This window comes from Lissotriton vulgaris, chromosome 8 (genome assembly GCF_964263255.1).
Source record: "Lissotriton vulgaris chromosome 8, aLisVul1.2, whole genome shotgun sequence".
NCBI classification, from domain to species: Eukaryota; Metazoa; Chordata; class Amphibia; order Caudata; family Salamandridae; genus Lissotriton; species Lissotriton vulgaris.
In genome coordinates, this window is record NC_141696.1 from 1,063,119,524 (window position 1) to 1,063,138,412 (window position 18,889).

The 18,889-nt window shown below is 50.3% G+C and overlaps 1 protein-coding gene across 1 annotated transcript in view; it reads left to right on the top strand.

Moving 5' to 3' along the window:
* Nucleotides 1-18,889, top strand: part of DIAPH3 (diaphanous related formin 3) — a 2,291,797-nt gene that overhangs the window by 928,151 nt on the left and 1,344,757 nt on the right. The window contains exon 16 of the mRNA XM_086934906.1: nt 12,667-12,963. Coding sequence (XP_086791032.1) covers nt 12,667-12,963 — 297 coding nt within the window. The remainder of the gene's footprint in view (nt 1-12,666; nt 12,964-18,889) is intronic.

Genomic DNA, 18,889 nt, shown 5'->3' on the forward strand with positions numbered 1-18,889 from the left:
CATGGAGAGGATCGAGATAGATCGAAATAGCCTATATTGCAAACCACCTCTTATGGATGGTCAACAGATGATCTGTGAAGGATGTTCCATGGTGGACTGGAGTGTGAGGGTTATTTCAGATTTATACCAACTGAGAGTTAAATGACAGTCGAATAATGCATGCTTTTGTTCATGGTTGTTTAAAGTCCCACTGGCATCTCATTTATATTTAACAATTAGAGTAGTTTGTTATGAGTTGCATAATATTAGGATGCCAAATATTTTGTATGGGTTTTTTTGTGAGTAAAACATCAGATATAAGTGAAAGCAAAGGTCTTGCAAGAGATTCCACTCAAATGTACTATTTCGTAGACTCGTTAATGTGTTAAATGCTGTTAAATTTCAAGCAGCAGCAAGGGCTTCATCCCATGTTTTGTCTCTCCCGTGTGGAGAACAGTTAGCATATACAAAGTTAAAGGTACATCTTTCACAAAACAAATTCAATTTTACGGTACCAATGAAGCCAAATATTAACAGTCATCAGCGTTTATTGGTTATACTGAGGATGCATTGTAGTGGTGGGTGAGCCAGGCCAGAAAATACAGAAGTACCACTTAAAGGGCAAGAGCCACCCTTAAACCCATGGGAACCTGGGCCATTAACAACGTATTACTCACGGTGGTTCTCATTACAGCAAGGCCTGGGCTCTAGCTCAAAGTGCCAAAAGGCAAGTTGATTTGAAGAAACAAAAAGCTTTTTGTATGTGTGCTTTTTTTAGCAATATAATTACAACTATTAGGACAATGTCAAAATATTGTTTATTTAGCATCTCAACGACGTTTCCACCTTCAATTTAATACAGGGGTCTCATCAGGACAAGAGGAATGATGGGAAAACTGAAAAGAATAATCAAATATTACAGCAGGGTCTGGATTATCCTAGCCTTGTTGTAATATTTGATTGCTCAAACCTTGTGTTTTAGATCCGTCATGCGACCGGGCGAGACTTATTTACTCAGGAGGAAATTAATACTGCGTTCATCCAATCTAGACCTGGATTCTGCAGGGGTCGAGCTTAATGAGGAGGATGTTTTAAGTTACATTGCGGACCACTCCCTGTTGGTATTGGACACTGCAGTGGCAGTACAATTAGATGCAGATATTACTGTACAGGATGTGCGGGGCGCAATCAAAGAAGTGGCAAGAGGAAAGGTACCCAGTTGGGATGGGTTCCCAATATAATTTTATGCTATATAAGCTGCTAATCTCGTCCATAAAATGGTGGACATGTTAAATTAATCTCAGCGTTGGGGAGTTCTCCTCCCGTCTCTGCTTGAGGCCACGTTGTGTCTCTGCCCAAGAAGGATAAATATCTGTTTTCTTTGACTCTTATCGCCCTCATTTGATTCTTAATACTCATGATAAAATCCTGAGTAGGGTGTTGCTGAACCGGATCTTGACGCACCTGTTTGCCCGGGTGCATCCTGACCAGACAGGCTTTATACCGACCCGTAGCAACTTAATATCCGTCAAGTGCTTCACAGTATGGTTCAGCGAAAACGGCTGCCTCTGGACTCCCTTCTTTTATCAGTTGATATTTGGAAGGCTTTTCATATACTCCGATGGGAGTTTCTGTGTGCCACCCTCCTAGGTATGGGTTTTGGGTTGCCTTTTGTCAAGTGGACAAAACTATGATATAACCAAACGATAGCCCGGCCAGATTGATGATCTCAGAACCATGTTCTGGTGTAGCGGGGCACCCAGCAGAGTTGCCCATTGTCCCCTCTAATATTCCCCTTGGCCTTAGAGCCACTGTGTGGACAATCCTTCAGGGTCTGGTATTGGAGAAGTGCACGCACACAGTACATCAATGCCAAAATGAATCAGATATTTTTCTAGCCCACTGATATATAAATATATATATAATATATCATTAATGTAGGCATTAATGTACTGTTTGTACACCACTCCAATACCAGCCTTACTCTATGTAGATGACCTTGTTATCATGGCTCAGACCCAACTAGGATTGCAGCATTTTGGATACATTTTAAGTTTTTTATGGCAGACTTCAATCTCAAAATGAATCAGGCCATATTATCGTTTTGGGGCCGAATGAGTACATATACAGGTCTTATGTTATTCAAACGTGAGATTTTCCCAGTTCCTACTTTTCCTCGTTTGGGGAACCTATTTGATGATATTTGTAGTTGGACCTCTTTGGGTCGCACTAGAGAAGCCACTTTTGGGAGAAGCGTAGAGGCATTGTTTAACTTTGCTATAAAGATGGCTAGAAAACCTATTAAAAATGCTGGTGGGGCAACAAGTCAAGGTGCCTTTCAGTTGTAACCTACAGAGCAGGGCTTTGTGGAATGCTGCATTATGATATTCAGAAAGTTAAGAACTGGTTTCTGAAAAGATTGCTGGTTGTTCCCAAAGTCAGCCACTTTCTTGTGTCATTCTGAAGTAGGGATAGATTAAATTGTTATGATTGTATGTTTGGAAAAAAAGTTAAATCAATTTTACTCGAATGTTACTGAAATATTTAATTAGACTCAATGACATAAGGAAGGACCCGTGGTTAGCTTCTATAGAGAAACTTGGTGGAAGTCTGAACATGCCAGAATTGTTTTATAATTCAGACGATCTATCCCTCTCCTGTAAGAATATCATAAAGCCTCACTTTTTTGGCGATGTGTCAAAGTAACAGAGAACAAGTTGATTCTTTGAAGCCCATAGTGAGAAATGATATGTTAATAACTACAAACCCTTGGATAGAACCTTATCTTGTGTGGGTTCCAAACATCCAACAAAGAGATTTGTTGACACAATTAAGACTCGGTATTGTTCACTTTATGGTTGTTCTTCTTTTACCTTGCCCTTGTGATCTTAGCCACCATGTCCATGTGATCTTAGTTCTCCTCTTTTTTCTAAGTATTTGCAGTGTTCCGTTAGAATGAGGAATGTGCTGTGATGACATTCTCTTTTTATGTTGAATTTAATGACCCATGTGTTTTAAACTTTGAGAATCTTTTAATATTGCTTATGTAATGGACTGAATAGTACGGCTACATTTTAATGTTTATTTCTACTGTTTTGTATCTTTAATAGTGAAATTAATAATCAAAGAAATAATTTAAATGAAAGTGATTCAGTGGGGGTACCCAGGTCGTAAGTAATGATTAAGTGGAGAGCCCTCAAATGTCAAAACATTAACAACCACTGCTTTAGAAGGTTCAAATGAATTTGTGTGGTTACCCGTAGCTTCTCTAACCACAAACAGTGGATATTAGTTTATGATCTGGTGCTACCAGAGGCATTTGGGACTCTAAACAAACTTAGATGGTATCCTGAGCAATGAAATTCTTCAAAATTAACACTTACAAACATAGACGCATAAGTAAATTCATAATGTTCATCTTCAAAAATGAAAGTTGATTTTGTTAGCATGCTTAGTGTGGAGAATGGCCTTAGCACCAGCACCTCACTGAAGGATTCTGACCAGTGCATCATTCATAAAACGATTGCTATACTATCTACTTTATTCCTCACAAACTGATGCTTCACCAAGATGAGCATTGTAACAAATTATTAATGTATTTTTTTAACAAAATGGCGTAAAATGTGACTAACAAAATGACACTTGGCTCCACATCACTACTTCATCAATCTATTTTCTCTACTTTGTAATTCTGCATCTATTTTCAATAAAAATATTCAAAATAAAAAAAGAATATCAATTGCCGGTTTAAATATTTGGTGTTTCTTCTCTATTCTGCCTAACACTGGGGATGAAATGGGCACAGGCACCCGTATATATCAATTACTGTCTGATTCATTTTTCTCCCTTTGGTGCAGAAACACACAACATACACTTAATCTGATATCTGAAAAAAAAAAAACTATCACCACCTTTGTTAGAATTGACGCTTTCTGTATGGTCATCATCAAACTTTTTACCTTCACCGTCCTGTTTTCTGAACCAGTTTTTGTTGGCTTTTAGAACTCTGTGCACTTTATCACATTCTAACCAGTGCTGCTCTCTCCTTTAAACATAACATTGGTGTACACCCAATTGGCATACTTAATTAACTTATTTATATCTGGTGTAGTGGTACTACATGTACTCACGGCCTGTAAATTAAATGCCATTAGTGGGCCTGCAGCACTCATTGTGCCACCCACTTAAGTAAGTCTTTAAACATGTCAGCCCTGCCATTGCAGCCTCGGTGTGCAGTTTTAAACTGACATATCGACCTGGCAAAATAAACCTTTTGCCAGGCCTAAACCTTCCTTTTTAGACATCAAGTCACCTCTAGGGTAGGCCCTAAAAAAGCCCATAGGACAGGGGGCAATGTTTTTAAAAGGTTGGACATGTACTTTTAAGTTTTACATGTCCTGGTTGTGAAAAACTTTTAAATTTGCTTTTTACTACTGCAAGGACTGCCTCTCCCATTGGATAAAATTTAGTTAACTTATTGCATTTAATAAGTGAGAACTTGCAGTTCAGAGCAGGTAGGAATGATGTTTGGTGCCTAAAGAATTGTAATTTATGTATTAAATATTTTATTGAGCATAGGCAATGAAATGCACCTCCGAGACATCTGTAGAGCCGACCCCACTCCTGGGAGGCCTAGGTCAGCGACCACACTGGCACCCAACACGGGGCCAGCGGGAACATCATGTATTAACACAGCAAGCCGCCTACAACCCCACTGGGCCGGCCGCGTCATAAGAGGTGCTACAACGGTGCAAGCTGATCAGAGCTAGTGCAATCCATAAAACAAAGAACTGTAAACAACTCCCCTACCCTTCCCACCCTAACCCTCCCCTCTCCTTGTCCATTTCCAGGCGTAGTCTAACGGATGTGGTCCCCGCTTAACAATCAGGTGGTGCTGCGCGCGCAGTGCTTGTGCGCTTACGGGTGTGCGCCTTGGGATCCGGGAGAGGTGTCTCTGCCAGTCGTAGCAGGCGCAGGTAGCGCGGGCAGCTCACCTCCCGAAACTCCCCAGTAAGCAGAGTGAGGAATGGCCGCCAGAGCTCCGCAAAGTCCGCCCCCCTCCCTGCCGCCGCCAGTGACAGCTTCTCCATGCCCAGGATCGCCCATAGCCGGTGAAGCCACCCCAGTTGCTGCGGGGCCTGAGTCGCCCTCCAGTGGGCCACGATGTTTTGGACTGCAGCCCCAAGTGCCAGAGCGATCAAGCGGCCTCTCCAGGATTTCAGGGGGTACATGAGGGCGTTCGGGAGGCCTAGAATAATGTATGCTGGGAATCGCGGCAGCTGAGTGTCCAGGTGTGCGTCAATAAGATCCAGGATAGGGTCCCAATAGGGGCGCAGCGCCTTACAGCTCCACAGCAGGTGTTCCAGTGTCCCTTGTTCCCCACATCCCCTCCAGCACCTGTCGCTTACCCGGGCATCCCATTGATGAAGTCGCTCAGGGGTGTGGTACCAGTACATGGCTACCTTAGTCAATGTCTCTGTGAGCCCGGTGTGGTGCGCCGAGTGTCTGGCCCTATGGTACACCCCCTCCCACTCTTTCCTAGTGAGCTGTCTCCCCAGGTCCCTTTCCCACCGGGCCTGACCTGCGTTGTATGTGTGTGCCTGGGTGAGGAGTAGCTGTTGATAAAGGTCTGAAATCAATTTCTTGTCGGAGGTGCGCGTAAGCAGCCACCGTTCGTAGGGTGTGAGGTGCCGTTGGGCCCCGGGCCGGATCGAGGGGTGGAGCACCCAGTGGCGCACCTGCAGATATTGCAAGCGTTCCGATTCGGCCACGCCATAATCCGCCTTGACCTGCTGGAACGGGAGGACCCCCTTGATGTCGAACATGTGTCCCGCCGCCCTACAGGGCGTCGTCCGCCACGTCGTGAATGCTCCGGGGACCAGGCCCGGCGAGAAGTCCGGATTCTCAAAGATGGGAGTCATAGGCGAGGGGAAGGAGGTCAGCCCCTTGGCCACGGCCACTCTGTCCCACACTCGCAGGGCGGTGCTAGTGATTTCAGAGGCGTACAGGTTAGGGGGGCGGTGGCGGCGTGGCAGGAAAGGCACGCCCTGGAGGGTACGGCCGGCCACTGCTTGGTCCAGGAAGAGCCAGTGTTTGCCGGACTCCAGCTGGAACCATTCTACGAAGGTGCGCAGCTGCGCTGCCTGAAAGTACAGGGTGAGGTCGGGTACGCCGACCCCCCCATTCGCCGGGGGTAGGGTAGCGAGAGCGTGCTTAAACCGAGGCCGCCGGCCGTTCCAAATGAACCGTGACAGGTCCGATTGGGTTTGTTGAAGCCAGCCCTGCGGGGGATTCAAGGGGAGCGTCTGAAACAAATACAGAATCTGCGGCAGCAGAGTCATTTTGACTGCGGCAATTCTGCCGAGCCATGACAGTGTGAGCGGCTTCCAACGCCGGAGCTGCTCCCGAAGTTTGAGTGTGAGGGCCCCGTAGTTGACTCGTGCGGTACTCCTGACGGAGGGAGCCAGGCGGACGCCCAGGTACGGGACGGTTGCGTCCGACCACTGTATCTTGAATTCCGATTTAATCTCGGCCACCACGTCTGGATTCAGGGAGATGTTCAGGGCTTCAGATTTAGCTTCGTTGATTTTGAAACCCGAGGCTAGGGCAAAGGTGTGGAGCTCTACAAGGAGAGCACGCAGGGATTGCATAGGGTTGGTGAGAGATAGCAGGACGTCGTCAGCGTACAAGCTGATCTTGTGCGTATCGGCACCGAATTTGATACCAGATATGAGCGCGTGCTGCCGTACCCTCTGAGCCATCGGCTCCATGTATAGGGCGAATAGAAGCGGCGACAGGGGGCAGCCCTGGCGCGTGCCTCTGCCGATGTCGAACCTCGGGGAGGTGTGGCCGTTCACCCTGACCGTAGCGTTGGGCCGGCGGTAGCAATTGAAGATGCGGTGGCGGAGCTTCTCGCCAAAACCGAAGTGGCGGAGGACCTGGTCGAGGTAGGGCCAATGCACTCTGTCGAATGCTTTCTCCGCGTCAATGGTGAGGAGCATGCAGCCCGGTTTAGTGCGCGACCCGGCCTCAATGAGGTGTAACACTCGCCTGGTGTTATCGCTAGTCTGCCGTTGGGGGATAAAGCCCGCCTGGTCAGGGTCTACCAGCTGCTGCATGTAAGGCGCAATGCGGCCCGCCAGAATGCCCGTGTAGAGCTTCAAGTCTACATTCAGCAGCGAGATGGGCCTGTATGAGCCACACGTCGCCGGGTCGCGGCCCGGTTTGGGGATGACAGAGATGGACGCCTCCAGCAAGTCGGGGTGGATGGCACCAGGCGTGTCAAAGGTGTTAAACAGGTCGCGCAAGAGGGGGGCAAGCTGCTGGCAAAAGGTTTTGTAGAAGGCCGCGGTGTAGCCATCGGGTCCCGGGGATTTCCCCACCTTGAGGCGGGCAATAGCAGAGATGACTTCCTCCAGGCCAATGGGCCGTTCCAAGAAGTCCGCTTGGGCTTGGTTGAGGGAGGGGAGCTCCGCGCCCCGCAGGTATGCCGGGCCGGCGAGTGGGTCCAGGTGGTCCGCGTCGTATAGCGCCGCATAAAAGGTGCCAAAGGTCGCCGCAATCGCCGCGTCCTCCGTGATCTGGCTGCCATCAGCCGACCGGAGGGATCGCACCTGCTGCCGTTGGGTTTGCGCCCGTAGTCTGCTCGCCAGAAGCTTTCCGCATCGGTCGCCTCCGGTGTAATAGGCGTGCTTAAGGCGCATAGCGGCGTATTCCGCTACATCTTGGTCCAAAGCCGCCAACATTTTCCGCTCGGCGCATAATTGGCGCCATGCCCTCGCTGCTCCCGTGCGCTGGTGCATCTGTTCTAGTTCCGCCACCCGTTGGGTAAGCTCGGCACGCTTCAGCGCCCTGTCCCTGTTGTTGGCGGTGGCTATGGAGATGAGTTCCCCGCGGAGGACCGCCTTGAGGGCAGCCCACTGAGTGGCCTTCGAAGTGTCATCATTGGCGTTGTGTTCCAGGAAGCGGTCGATCGCAGCAGTGAGGCGTGTTTGGGTGTCGGGCATCTGCAGGAGGCCGTCTCGCAGCCTCCAGTGTCGTTGCGGAGCTGGCATGGCGCCTATACGAAGTGTCGTCACAACTGGGGAATGATCCGAGAGCGCGGCCGGCAGAATCTCCACTTCCTCGACCTGCTGCGCTAGCTGAGTAGAGCACAGGAAATAATCCAGCCGCGCATACGTCTTGTGTGCCGCCGAGTAGTACGTATATGCTGTGGTCTGGGGGTGCATGTGTCGCCATAAATCTATGAGGCCCAGGTCCGCCACGTGCGTGTGTCCTGCTGCAGTGAGTGCTCCCACCTGCCCGGATCTCTGGCCTGAGCGGTCCGCCGTGTTGTGAAAAACAATGTTAAGGTCCCCCCCTAACAACAAGTGCGTGCGTGTGGTGGATGTAGCGGACTCTAGTGCCGTATGCAAGAACCGTTCCTGTCCCTCGTTCGGGCCATAGACTGAGCCCACTAGCAAGGTATGGCCTGCAACCTGGAAGCTATAAAGCAGAAGTCGCCCCTTAATTTCGGCCTCTTTCTGGAGGACCCTCCCCTCGAAGGATTTAGCCACTAGGATCGCCACCCCCGCCGTTTTCTTCGGGGAGGAGGAGAAGAACTGCCAGGGAAAGGCGCGTGACTTGAGTCTGTGCTGATCGCTGCGAACAAGGTGCGTCTCCTGGAGGAGGCAGATATCCGCCTTGGAGCGCTCGAGACAGGAGAGGATTGCTTTGCGCTTATTCGGGCTATTAAGACCTCGCACGTTGAGTGAAAGCACCGTTAGGTGACGTGTCATGTCTGGGGTAACAAGGGAGATGCTATTCCCCACCCGGAGGTGGCCGCCACAGACCAACAGGCTGCAAGAGACGCTGCGCAGGGGGTCCTGCCGACTCCTACCATGATGTCACAGTCCCCTGGACAAGGAGAGCCCACCCGCCCCTCCCCTACCCCCCCCAACACCCCCCCATCCCCAACTGTCCCCCCCAACCTCCAAGGAGAACCCCCCAACCCCCCCCCCTCTACCCCCAACTCCCCCCCAACCCCAACTGGTGCAGCTCCCCCCTCCCCCCAAACCCAATAGTGCAGTGCTCGATTCTCTTTACAGGTGCAAGCACCGATGGAATCCCCCCCCCATTCCCGCCCTCCGCCCCTGCAACCAAAAAGAAGTCCAAATCAACATAGTCCCAGGTCCAGGTGAAAGTCCGCTGGACCCGTGGGGAAGGAAACACTTGGTGTGTGGGCAATGGCGACGGTGATGTCGGGCACCGCGCCTCTCCACGTGGGTCAGCCATCAAGGGGACGGCGTAGACACAACGCGGGTCAGCGAGGCTTCGCTCCCGCCGCCGGGGTGAATCGTCCCGGCCAGGTCATGTCTTGGCAGCGCCGTGTGACCGTGGTAGAGTTCAATCGTGCTCTTTATGCGCCAGGCCTTGCGCAACCGTCTCCACCGCCGCTCGTTGGCCCTCCGTTATTTCTTTGGTGGCGGGGCGTCGCGGCCTGTGTCGCCTCCGCTGTTGCCGCCATTTTCCCGGCGTGTCCTCATTGGGTGCAACCCCCGCTCCGGGGTTCTCGGCCTCCGACGGCTCCTCAATGTCCAGAAGGGCGCAGGCCTCCTTGAGGGAGCGTATCTGGTGGAGGTTATTGCCCATTTTAAACACAAGGCGAAAGGGGTGCCCCCAGCTGTATGAGATGTTGCGTTTCCGCAATTCCGCCGTGACGGGTCGGAAGAGGCGCCTCTTCTCCAGGGTCAGTGCTGCAAGGTCCTGATAGAGGGCAGGGGAGTGCGCGCCAAAGGACACCGGCGCCATCCTGCGCGCATTAGCTAGGATCTCCTCCTTGGTGCGGAAGTCTTGGACGCACACAAGGATGTCCGCTGGGTGAGCCGTGGCCACTCTAGGCGGGCCCGTTCTGTGCACTCTATCTAGGCCCAGGGGTGCATCCGACGGGCGTCCCAGGATGTGGTTGAACAGCTCCCGGGTGAACTGGAAGAGGTCCTCCGTGTCAGGGGAGTGCTTCACCCCCCGGATCCTTATGTTGTGCCGCCTGGAGCGGTTCTCCAAATCTTCGGCGTGTATTTGAAGGTCCACCTGTTGGTCGTGAATGCGCGCCAGTTCCTGCCGCAGTGCTTCAATCTCCATGTCCCGTGCGTCGCTCTTCGTCTCCAGCTCCGCCACTCTCTCACCAATGGCGTCGGTATCGCGGCGCGCCTCTTTTATCTCGTCCTGGAGTTCTTTCTTTAAGTCCTGAATGTCCTCGCGAAGTCCCATGAAGAGTGACTCCAGGAAGGAGCGCGTGATTGGGCCCTCAGTATCCGGCTGCCCCTGGGCTGGCGAGGCCTGTTGTTTCTTCTCGGCGCCCCCGCGTTGGCTGGCCGCTGAGGCGTCCGCCTTCTTCCCCAGAGCGCCGGGGGTGAAGAGGTCCGCGATGGAGCGGTCCTTCCTCGTCCTGGTGGTGGACATGGTCCGTGTGGCGTCTCTTGTCCAGTAGCTCTCTGGTAGTGGACCGCAGGCCCAGGCTGCCAACGCCGCTGTGTCTCCTGGCGCCCAGTCTGGGGAAGGCGGTGCGCTGCGCTTGCTCTCTGCGAGTCCAGTCGGTGCTCTCAGCGCAGCGCGGCCTCCGCAGCGTGGGTATGGGTGAGCGGGTTCCGCCAAGGGGTGCCAACCAGGTGCGGAATGGGCCCGCCTTGTGCCTCGGGGGTCCGGGCCAGTGTCGGGGTCGCCGCAGGGGCCTGTGGAGTGGGAGCAGTGCAGGCTACGTGGACAGGCTCCCCGCTTGCGTGTAGGCTCTGTGCTCGGTGAGACCCCAGACGCCTCCGCGCTGTCGCGCCGGTCAGTGGTCCAGGAGGGGGGGGAGCTGTAGTGCCGGTGCGCCAAAAAAGGGCGGGCTGCCGCAGGCAATCACCCCTCACGCGCTAGTGAAGCTCCGGCCGGTGAGCGCGCCTAACGCGCTGATGGAGCCTGGCTTGGCGGGCCGGGTCGCGTGTGTGTGGCGAGGGGGGGGGGGGCGCCTGGTACCACTGTCCCAACCCCCCCCGTACCTCCTTTCCAGAGAGCTGCAGGCCGGGATTCCAGGGGCACTAGGTCCGGCGATGGGAGCCGGCGACAGCCCGGGCAATGTCTGCTTCCAATGTGTGCTGGGGCCGGCAGGTCCGCAGTAGCTTCCACGCAGGGCCGTGGGAAACCTCGCGCTTTGCCGCGCGGGCCGGACCCGCCGCTTCAGCCGATGCCTGCTCCGTGCGTTCTCGGACGGCGCTGTGGCTCCGCCCACCTCGGCCTCGTTTTCGGCCGCGCTCTCGGCACTCTGAGCGCACCAGGCCCCAACGGTCGCCGCCTCCGCAGTCCGACAGGTCACGGGTCCGGCCGTCCCCGGGCTCAGGACCGGACCAGCAGATCACCGCTGCTGCACCGTCAGCGCCAGAAGTTTCTCGGGACCGGTCACGGCCGGGTAGGTGCTGTGGTCGTGCTAGATTCGGTGGCCGGCGGCGGGAGCTCAGCAAAGCACGTCCGCTCACACCGCCATCTTGGCCACGCCCCCCAAGAATTGTAATTTAAAGCCAATCTTCTAGGCAAAGTCGGATTTGAAGTCAGTATTTTGAAAATGCCACTTTTAGAAAGTTGCCATTTCCTTCTCCTGACCATTTGGTGCCTTCAGCCTGTTTCCTGAGTCACATGACTAGGTGTAGCTAGAATTTGGTCTTTGCCTATTGTTCCCAGACAGTCAAAGGAGCAAAGGTGTTGGCAGGATGAGCCATCTCGGACTTGATAAGGGCCAAAACTGTCATCTGCCAGACTTGCTCCTCACAATAGCTCTGCCTGAGGACACTCCCAAAGGGTTTGACACTAATCTGTTGCTGTTCAGACAATTTGGGCGCAGGGCAGGGAGGCAGGAAATTCCAAACACCTATGGGGTGGAAACCCCAGAATCTTCTACTTCAGGCTGGTACCAGGTATAAATACTGGTACCTCAGACCCAGCTCTTTAGCGCACCTCTGGACCTGAAGAAGACTCCGGGCTGCTGTTCTGCTAAGAATAACTGCAACTCTGCTTCCTGAGTGAAGGACTGAACCTGTATTTTGAACCCAGGGCCGCCAGAGTGACTCCCAAGGGCTAGTTGGCCGTCTCCTAAATCAGAGCCTCAGGGACAGAAAAGACTCTACAACCAGTACTCTGCCAGCCTTGAGTCCTGCCACCCCCCCAAAGTCGTGCCACTCTAGTCCTGGACCAATGGAAGTGGCCCGTTAGGATCTCTGGCAAAGACTGGTGGCAGGGAAGACAAAGTAGGCTGAATATTGGATACAGAGCTGCCCTACATCCCTCTGAGTCAGAGGAGAAAGGGGATTCAAATTGTAAGCTCTGCATGTAAAGGGGACAGATATCTTGGGTTGTGTTGAATTGAATTGAAATTGAAAATTCCATTTATATAGCGCATAACCACCCGAAGGCCTCGCAGCGCTAATGTGTAAAGCATATTCTTTTTGTGTCAAGTTGATGTTCACCTTTGCCAGCTTTCTCATGCCTTTTGCGTTCTGTAGGGATCAGTGTTTATTAAGCTCCTTAATATAACTTGTTGTATTTGTTTTAACTTGTTTTACTTATTTTTAAAGAATGTTTGCACTTTAAGTGGTACAGTCACAAAATCTGTGTTTTTGGGGAACGTTTTTAAGGCAATGCAACAGAGTTCTAATTCATGCTTTCATTTGCTTTCAGTTAGGTGCTGATGTACTATCTGGATCAACAAATCAAGACAATCCTGTAGGCAAAATTCCTGCTGCTCCACCTCCCCCACCATTATCCGGTTTGGGGGGTGTGCCACCTCCTCCCCCACCACCACCACCACCTCCACCACCACCTGGCCTTCATATGTTTGGAGCTCCTGCACCACCCCCTCCTCCAGGTTTCCTGATGGCACAGCGATCTCCACCAGTACATCCTCTTCCATTTGGCTTGAAGCCCAAAAAAGAATTTAAACCTAAGCACAACATGAAAAGACTAAATTGGGCCAAAGTAAGAATTTATGAATATGTTTTACTTTTTTGTACTATTAACTTTATTTCTTGCACCACATTAAAGATTGCCGGGGGTTTGTTAGCTAAGAAAGCTATTAAAGGATCAAGGTCCCTGAACTATATTGAACTCTTTGACGAAGCAAGCATTTTTATCAGAATCGAATTAGGCATCTTGTTGTTGTGCTTAATCCCACTTTCACTTTGTACAAAATATGCACAAACCAAACTCTCCGAAACAAAGTGAATGTTCTTATTTCTCTTTCATCTCCGTCTGAACGTTGGACAAATGAGGGTTTCAAGAGCCATGTTTTACAGGCTCACTACCATGCAAAGTCAACAGTGAAGTTCCCTCTGTTTCATTGGGTGAATATCACATGCATTTCTTATCCTCTTATTTCATGCCAATGGCAGATTTGCATCTTTATTTCTGCATGGCTCAGATGCCAGTCCATTTAGTAGCAATTGCGCAAACGTATCCATCTGACACCTCGTTTCCCTTTTTTCCTTTTGTATAAAAGCAAATTGTTGTATTAAGGTTCCTCAGTGCATGTGTGTGAAAATTCCTTTTTGTGTTTATGCCGTTTTTTCAGCTGAATTTTATTACTGGGTTTTAGACTCTGCACATGAATGTTCAATGCCCAGTGTGTGCTCTGCTCATAAGACATGTAGAAATTGGCTTATCCATGATTGGGATGTTTAACTCTCCTGGACGGTCATAGTATATGATGTAGAAACTGCACTTACGGAATGGAAAGTTAAATGCCAAGTTTTGACTGCAGGACTTATAGCGCCATCCACTAGTGTGACACAGGAAAACATATTTGCAGGCTTATCATTGTAGGTTGAGTGCTGCAGTTCAAAACTGTAGCCCAACCTGTCAAAATAGCCCATTTGACAGAAAAAAACCTTCCTTGTAAATATTAATACGTTGCCCCTGCGTAGGACTTGTAGTCCACAAGATAGGATACATAGGTTTTAAACATGAAACATGTAGAAATTAACTTTACAATGTCCCTACAGTCACAAGACTCCAAGAATTGTTTACTATTTGGAATGCTTTGGCTGTCCTATGAGGAATACTAACACATCTTGGGGTTGGGACAAGCTAGAAAAAGAGTCCTACTATTTGTAATATTTCTTAAAAATTCAGTAAGCTGGTGAAGTTGAATTTTTAACAAATATTTAGGGAAATAAAAATGTATAACGTTATCTTTACCTCGCCTGAAACTCCTGAGGGCTATACTGCATTAACTTGCTAGCCACTTCCCTGTTAGTGCTTGCCCGTAATGAGGTGGCAGGAGGTGTTTTCTTCCCCTTGCAGAAATCCCAGTTAGGGTAGATCCAGGAAATTCCTTAACCAGATAAAGGCCCTCCTCTTTTACAAGTGAATATAAGGTCAAGCCTGGGGAAGTTGAACCTTTGCTCCCCCAGCGAGGCTGGCTCCAAACCCAATGAAAAGTAATTCTAATAGATACATCTGCCAGTGGATTCCTCACCTTGTGAATATCCCCTGCGCAGCAGTCAACGCCATAATAGGGCCTTGTCGGCGTGATGACGTCCGTTCCCTTTTTTCCGGTTCCTTGGGACTCTCTCTAGTAACATTGTTATTATAGTTGTTCTTGTCTGTTCTTCTCGTTTCCTTTCGAAGATGTCTGGGAGAAAATCTGGTTTCAAGCCCTGCAGGGAGTGCGGTAAGCAGATGTCCATCACTGACCCGCACGAGGATTGCGTATGGTGCTTGTCTTCCGATCACGACGTCGATGGTTGTGCATGTTACCGGAAGATGACCTCTAAGGCATTGAAGGAAAGGGAGGCGGAGTTGTTTATAGCCAAGATGAAGAAGAATAAGAAGGCTAGTAAAAGAAGATCGAGGTTTCGTTCCGAATCCAGATCGGGTTCGAAGTCGGCGTCGGGACATTCGAAGTCGAAGAGACATAAGAGGAAGAAGCACTCTTCGAGGCATTACTCTGATAAGGAACCGGTCCTGGAGTCGTACAGGAAGTATCTCCGTTTCACGGTGGGGTCGCAACATTATCAGTTTGCGATCCTTCAGTTTGAATTACTACTGCACCTCGAGTTTTTACCAAGGTGATGGCAGTGGTGGCAGCCCATCTCAGGAGGGCGGGGATTCCTGTAGTCCCCTATCTGGACGACTGGCTGATCAAAGCAGAGTCCCCAGAGAAGGTGCTCCATCATCTGCAAGAGACAACTCAGTTGTTGTACATGTTGGGTTTTTCAATAAATGTACCCAAGTCTCACCTGGTGCCCTCACAGCACACCCTGTTTATAGGGGCGCTACTGGACACTACTGTTTGTCGAGCATTCCCTCCGCCTCAAAAGATTCTCGACATTAAGGAAATCATTCCTTTGTTTTACAATGGAGCGGTCGTTCCAGTCCTGAACGTCCTTCATCTGCTCGGTCTGTTTGCTTCCTGCATTCTGCTGGTCAACCATGCACGCTGGCACATGAGGGCGCTCCAGTGGTGTCTCCGCAGGCAGTGGTTTCAGCACAACGGAGATCTCAGGGAGTCTGTGAGGATCTCCAGAGACACTGCAGCGGATCTGTCTTGGTGGAGCGTGGAGGGCAATCTGTCTCAAGGAAACCCTTTCATCTGCCTCTGTCGGTTGCCACAGTGATAACGGACGCCTCCACTCTAGGGTGGGGTGCTCATCTGGGGGACCTGGAGATCCAGAGAGATCCAGAGGAAAGGTTGCTTCACATCAACCTTCTGGAATTGAGGGCGATTCGTTTGGCACTCAAGGCCTTCCTCCCTTTCCTTTGCGGTCAGTCGGTTCAGGTCCTGACTGACAACACGACCGCGATGTGGTATGTCAACAAGCAGGGAGGAATGGGGTCGCATCTTCTCTGCAGAGAAGCTCTGAGTCTCTGGTCCTGTTCAGGACCACCAGATTTGTCTGATGGCAAATCATCTGGCCGGAGTTCTGAACGTTCGCGCAGACAGTCTGTCGGCAGTTCTCAGCCGACCACAAGTGGAGGCTTCACCCAGAGGTGGTTCGTCACGTCTTCCGGACGTGGGGAACTCCTCAGGTGGACCTGTTCGCCTCTCACGAGAACGCTCACTGCCTGTCATTCTGCAGTCTCCAGTATCCGTCACAGGGAGCTTTGGGGGACGCGTTTCAGTTGAGTGGGAGCTCGAAACTCCTTCACGCATATCCTCCCATACCCTTGATTCCTCAGGTTCTGAGGAAGATTCGCCAAGACGGGGCCCAAGTTATATTGGTCGCCGCGGATTGGCCAAGAAGGGTGTGGTACACAGATCTTCTCCACCTCTCCTCGTGCCCGCCGCTCCTTCTCCCTCGCAGGGCAGATCTCCTCTCTCAGATGGAGGGGCAGGTTCTACACCCCCACCTCCAGACCTTACAACTTCATGTCTGGAGATTGAACGGGGCAACCTGAATTCTTTTTCTCTTCCGCCTGATGTGGTGGACGTAATTCTTTAGGTCAGGTGTCTTTCCATCAAGTCAATTTATTCCTATAGGGTGTCCAAATTTGTTTCCTGGTGTGGAGAGAAATCTATTGACCCCTTGAGAGCTTGTTTGTTCAACATACTTCAGTTTGCTCTTTCTTTAGCCCAGCAGAGTTTCACTGTGGCGACTGTAAAAGGTTATTTATCGGCCTTGTCGGCGTTTCTTTGTTTGCCGGACCAGCCGTCTTTATTTAAGTCGCCTATTGTGTTACGTTTTATAAAAGGTCTTACCAAAAAATTCCCTCCAACTCCATTTATTGTGCCTCAATGGGATTTGAATCTTGTCTTAACTTATTTGATGGGTTCACCTTTTGAACCTTTACACAAGTGTCCCATGAGACTTCTGTCTTTTAAGACTGTTTTTCTTGTAGCAATTACCTCGGCAAGGAAGGTGAGCTCCTAGTTCGAAACTCCCATTCCTGACCATTCATGCTGGGAGAATGGTACTTAGGACCAGGGCTGCTTTTCTGCCTAAGGTGGTAACTCCCTTCCATCTGGGGCAATCCATTACCCTCCCTTTCTTCTATCCTCCCCCTCACCATTTCAAAGAGGAGGAGCGGCTTCACCGCCTAGACCCTAAGAGTGTGGTGAGTTTCTACCTCGATAGGTCTAAAGACTATCGTGTGGACGATCAGCTTTTTGTTTGATTTGCTGGCTGTAGAAAAGAAAAATCTGTGCACAAGTGCACGCTGTCGACATGAATTATCCTGTGTATAAAGATCTGCTACGCCCTGGCTGGTAAGGAACCTCCAGAGGGTATAAGGGCTCATTCTACTAGAGCAAAGTCTTCAACATCTGCTTTGGCTAGAGGCGTGCCTTTAGAGGATATTTGTAGAGCCACGACTTGGGCCTCCCTCCACACTTTTGCGAAGTATTACTGCTTGGATACCGAGGTGAGGAGGGACGGCCACTTAGTGTGCTCTGTAATCCAGGATTTCTTGGTATAGCAGATTGGACTCCCTCCTCCGGGAGTGGGGACTGCTGTGGGACTCTATTCACAAGGTGACTAATCCACTGGCAGATGTATCTATCAGAAGAACAAGTTACTTACCTTCGGGAACGCTTTTTCTGGTAGATACAGTATCTGCCTGTGGATTCCTCACTGACCCACCGCATCCCCGTTGTCCACTTTTCTATACCTGCTAAGAGTATATTTGGATTTTATTTTTTATGGATGTATTTATATGTTCATGCATATTGCATTGATTTCACACTGTGTGTTGTTTTGAATACTGTGTACTATGTATACTATTACTGTTTGTCGATCCGTCCGTGTGCCTCGGGGACACGGAAAAATGGGCGGAACTGACGTCATCACGCCGACGAGGCCCTATTATGGATCCAGTGACGTCAGCGGGGTCGCGAGCGGAGTCATACCCTCTGTGACCTCGCCGGTGTGGAGAGCTACAAAAGTTTCCGATTGGCTGCTGCGCAGGGGATATTCACAAGGTGAGGAATCCACAGGCAGATACTGTATCTACCAGAAAAAGCGTTACCGAAGGTAAGTAACTTGTTCGTTACTCCCAGAACCAGTTTTAAGTTTCCATAAAGGAGGAGGCTACTCATTTCCTTTGGCAAAGCTTTGAACAAGGGCTGAAGAGTTTACCCCATCGTAGATTTTAGGAGTAAGGTACACTGTGGGATTGTTTGCAGTAAGGCTCATAGGAACAGCTTAAAAAGTCGGTAGGTTTGCCCCTGGGAACTTGAATCCCATTGCTTAGGGAGGAACCATTAGTCGCTCCCAACCACTAGCCAGTGTCAACCATAAATGTGGTACTTCAAAGCATGCTTCACAGAAACTTTCTGGACCGGAGGAAGAACAGTAGAACTGTACCTACTGTCGGAGACGTGAATAGACCCGAAGGGCTGTTGCTTCTCGCACTTTTACCCAGAACAAAAGAAGTGGACTCTCGGGGTCAGTTAGCTGACCTCATCTGTAGCTACAGGAACACATCAGGTTGCAATTGGCATTTTCCTAAAGTGCCCACTGACTAGTTGCAACTGGAACTGGACTGGCCTCTGTTGGTGGCATCTGATTAGGTGAGCCATGACCCCAAAGTGTTGTTTATGGGGTCCTGGGACCATTGACTTTCTCTGACTAGACTTCTACAATCTCTGAAAAGATGTGTGCCTTCAAATACTTCCCGACTTCCAGCTATGCCTGTGTGTGCAATGGCGAGTGAGGGAGCGGCTTAGGGTCATAAGATGATGGAAAAGAAAGGCTTTTTTCGACCACGCAGAAAGAAGCATTGCATGTTACATTAAACAAATGGCGAATGCAGCAGCTAAAGTCTTATGGAAACTTTTATTTGGTTCTCTCACACCCAATAAAGCTGGTTGAGGAACAAGCAATCTATTCATAATGGCGTGGTGTGAAATTAATGCATAAAATCATGTGTTAACTGGCTCTGTGAATTGAAAAAAGTAAAGGAGGCC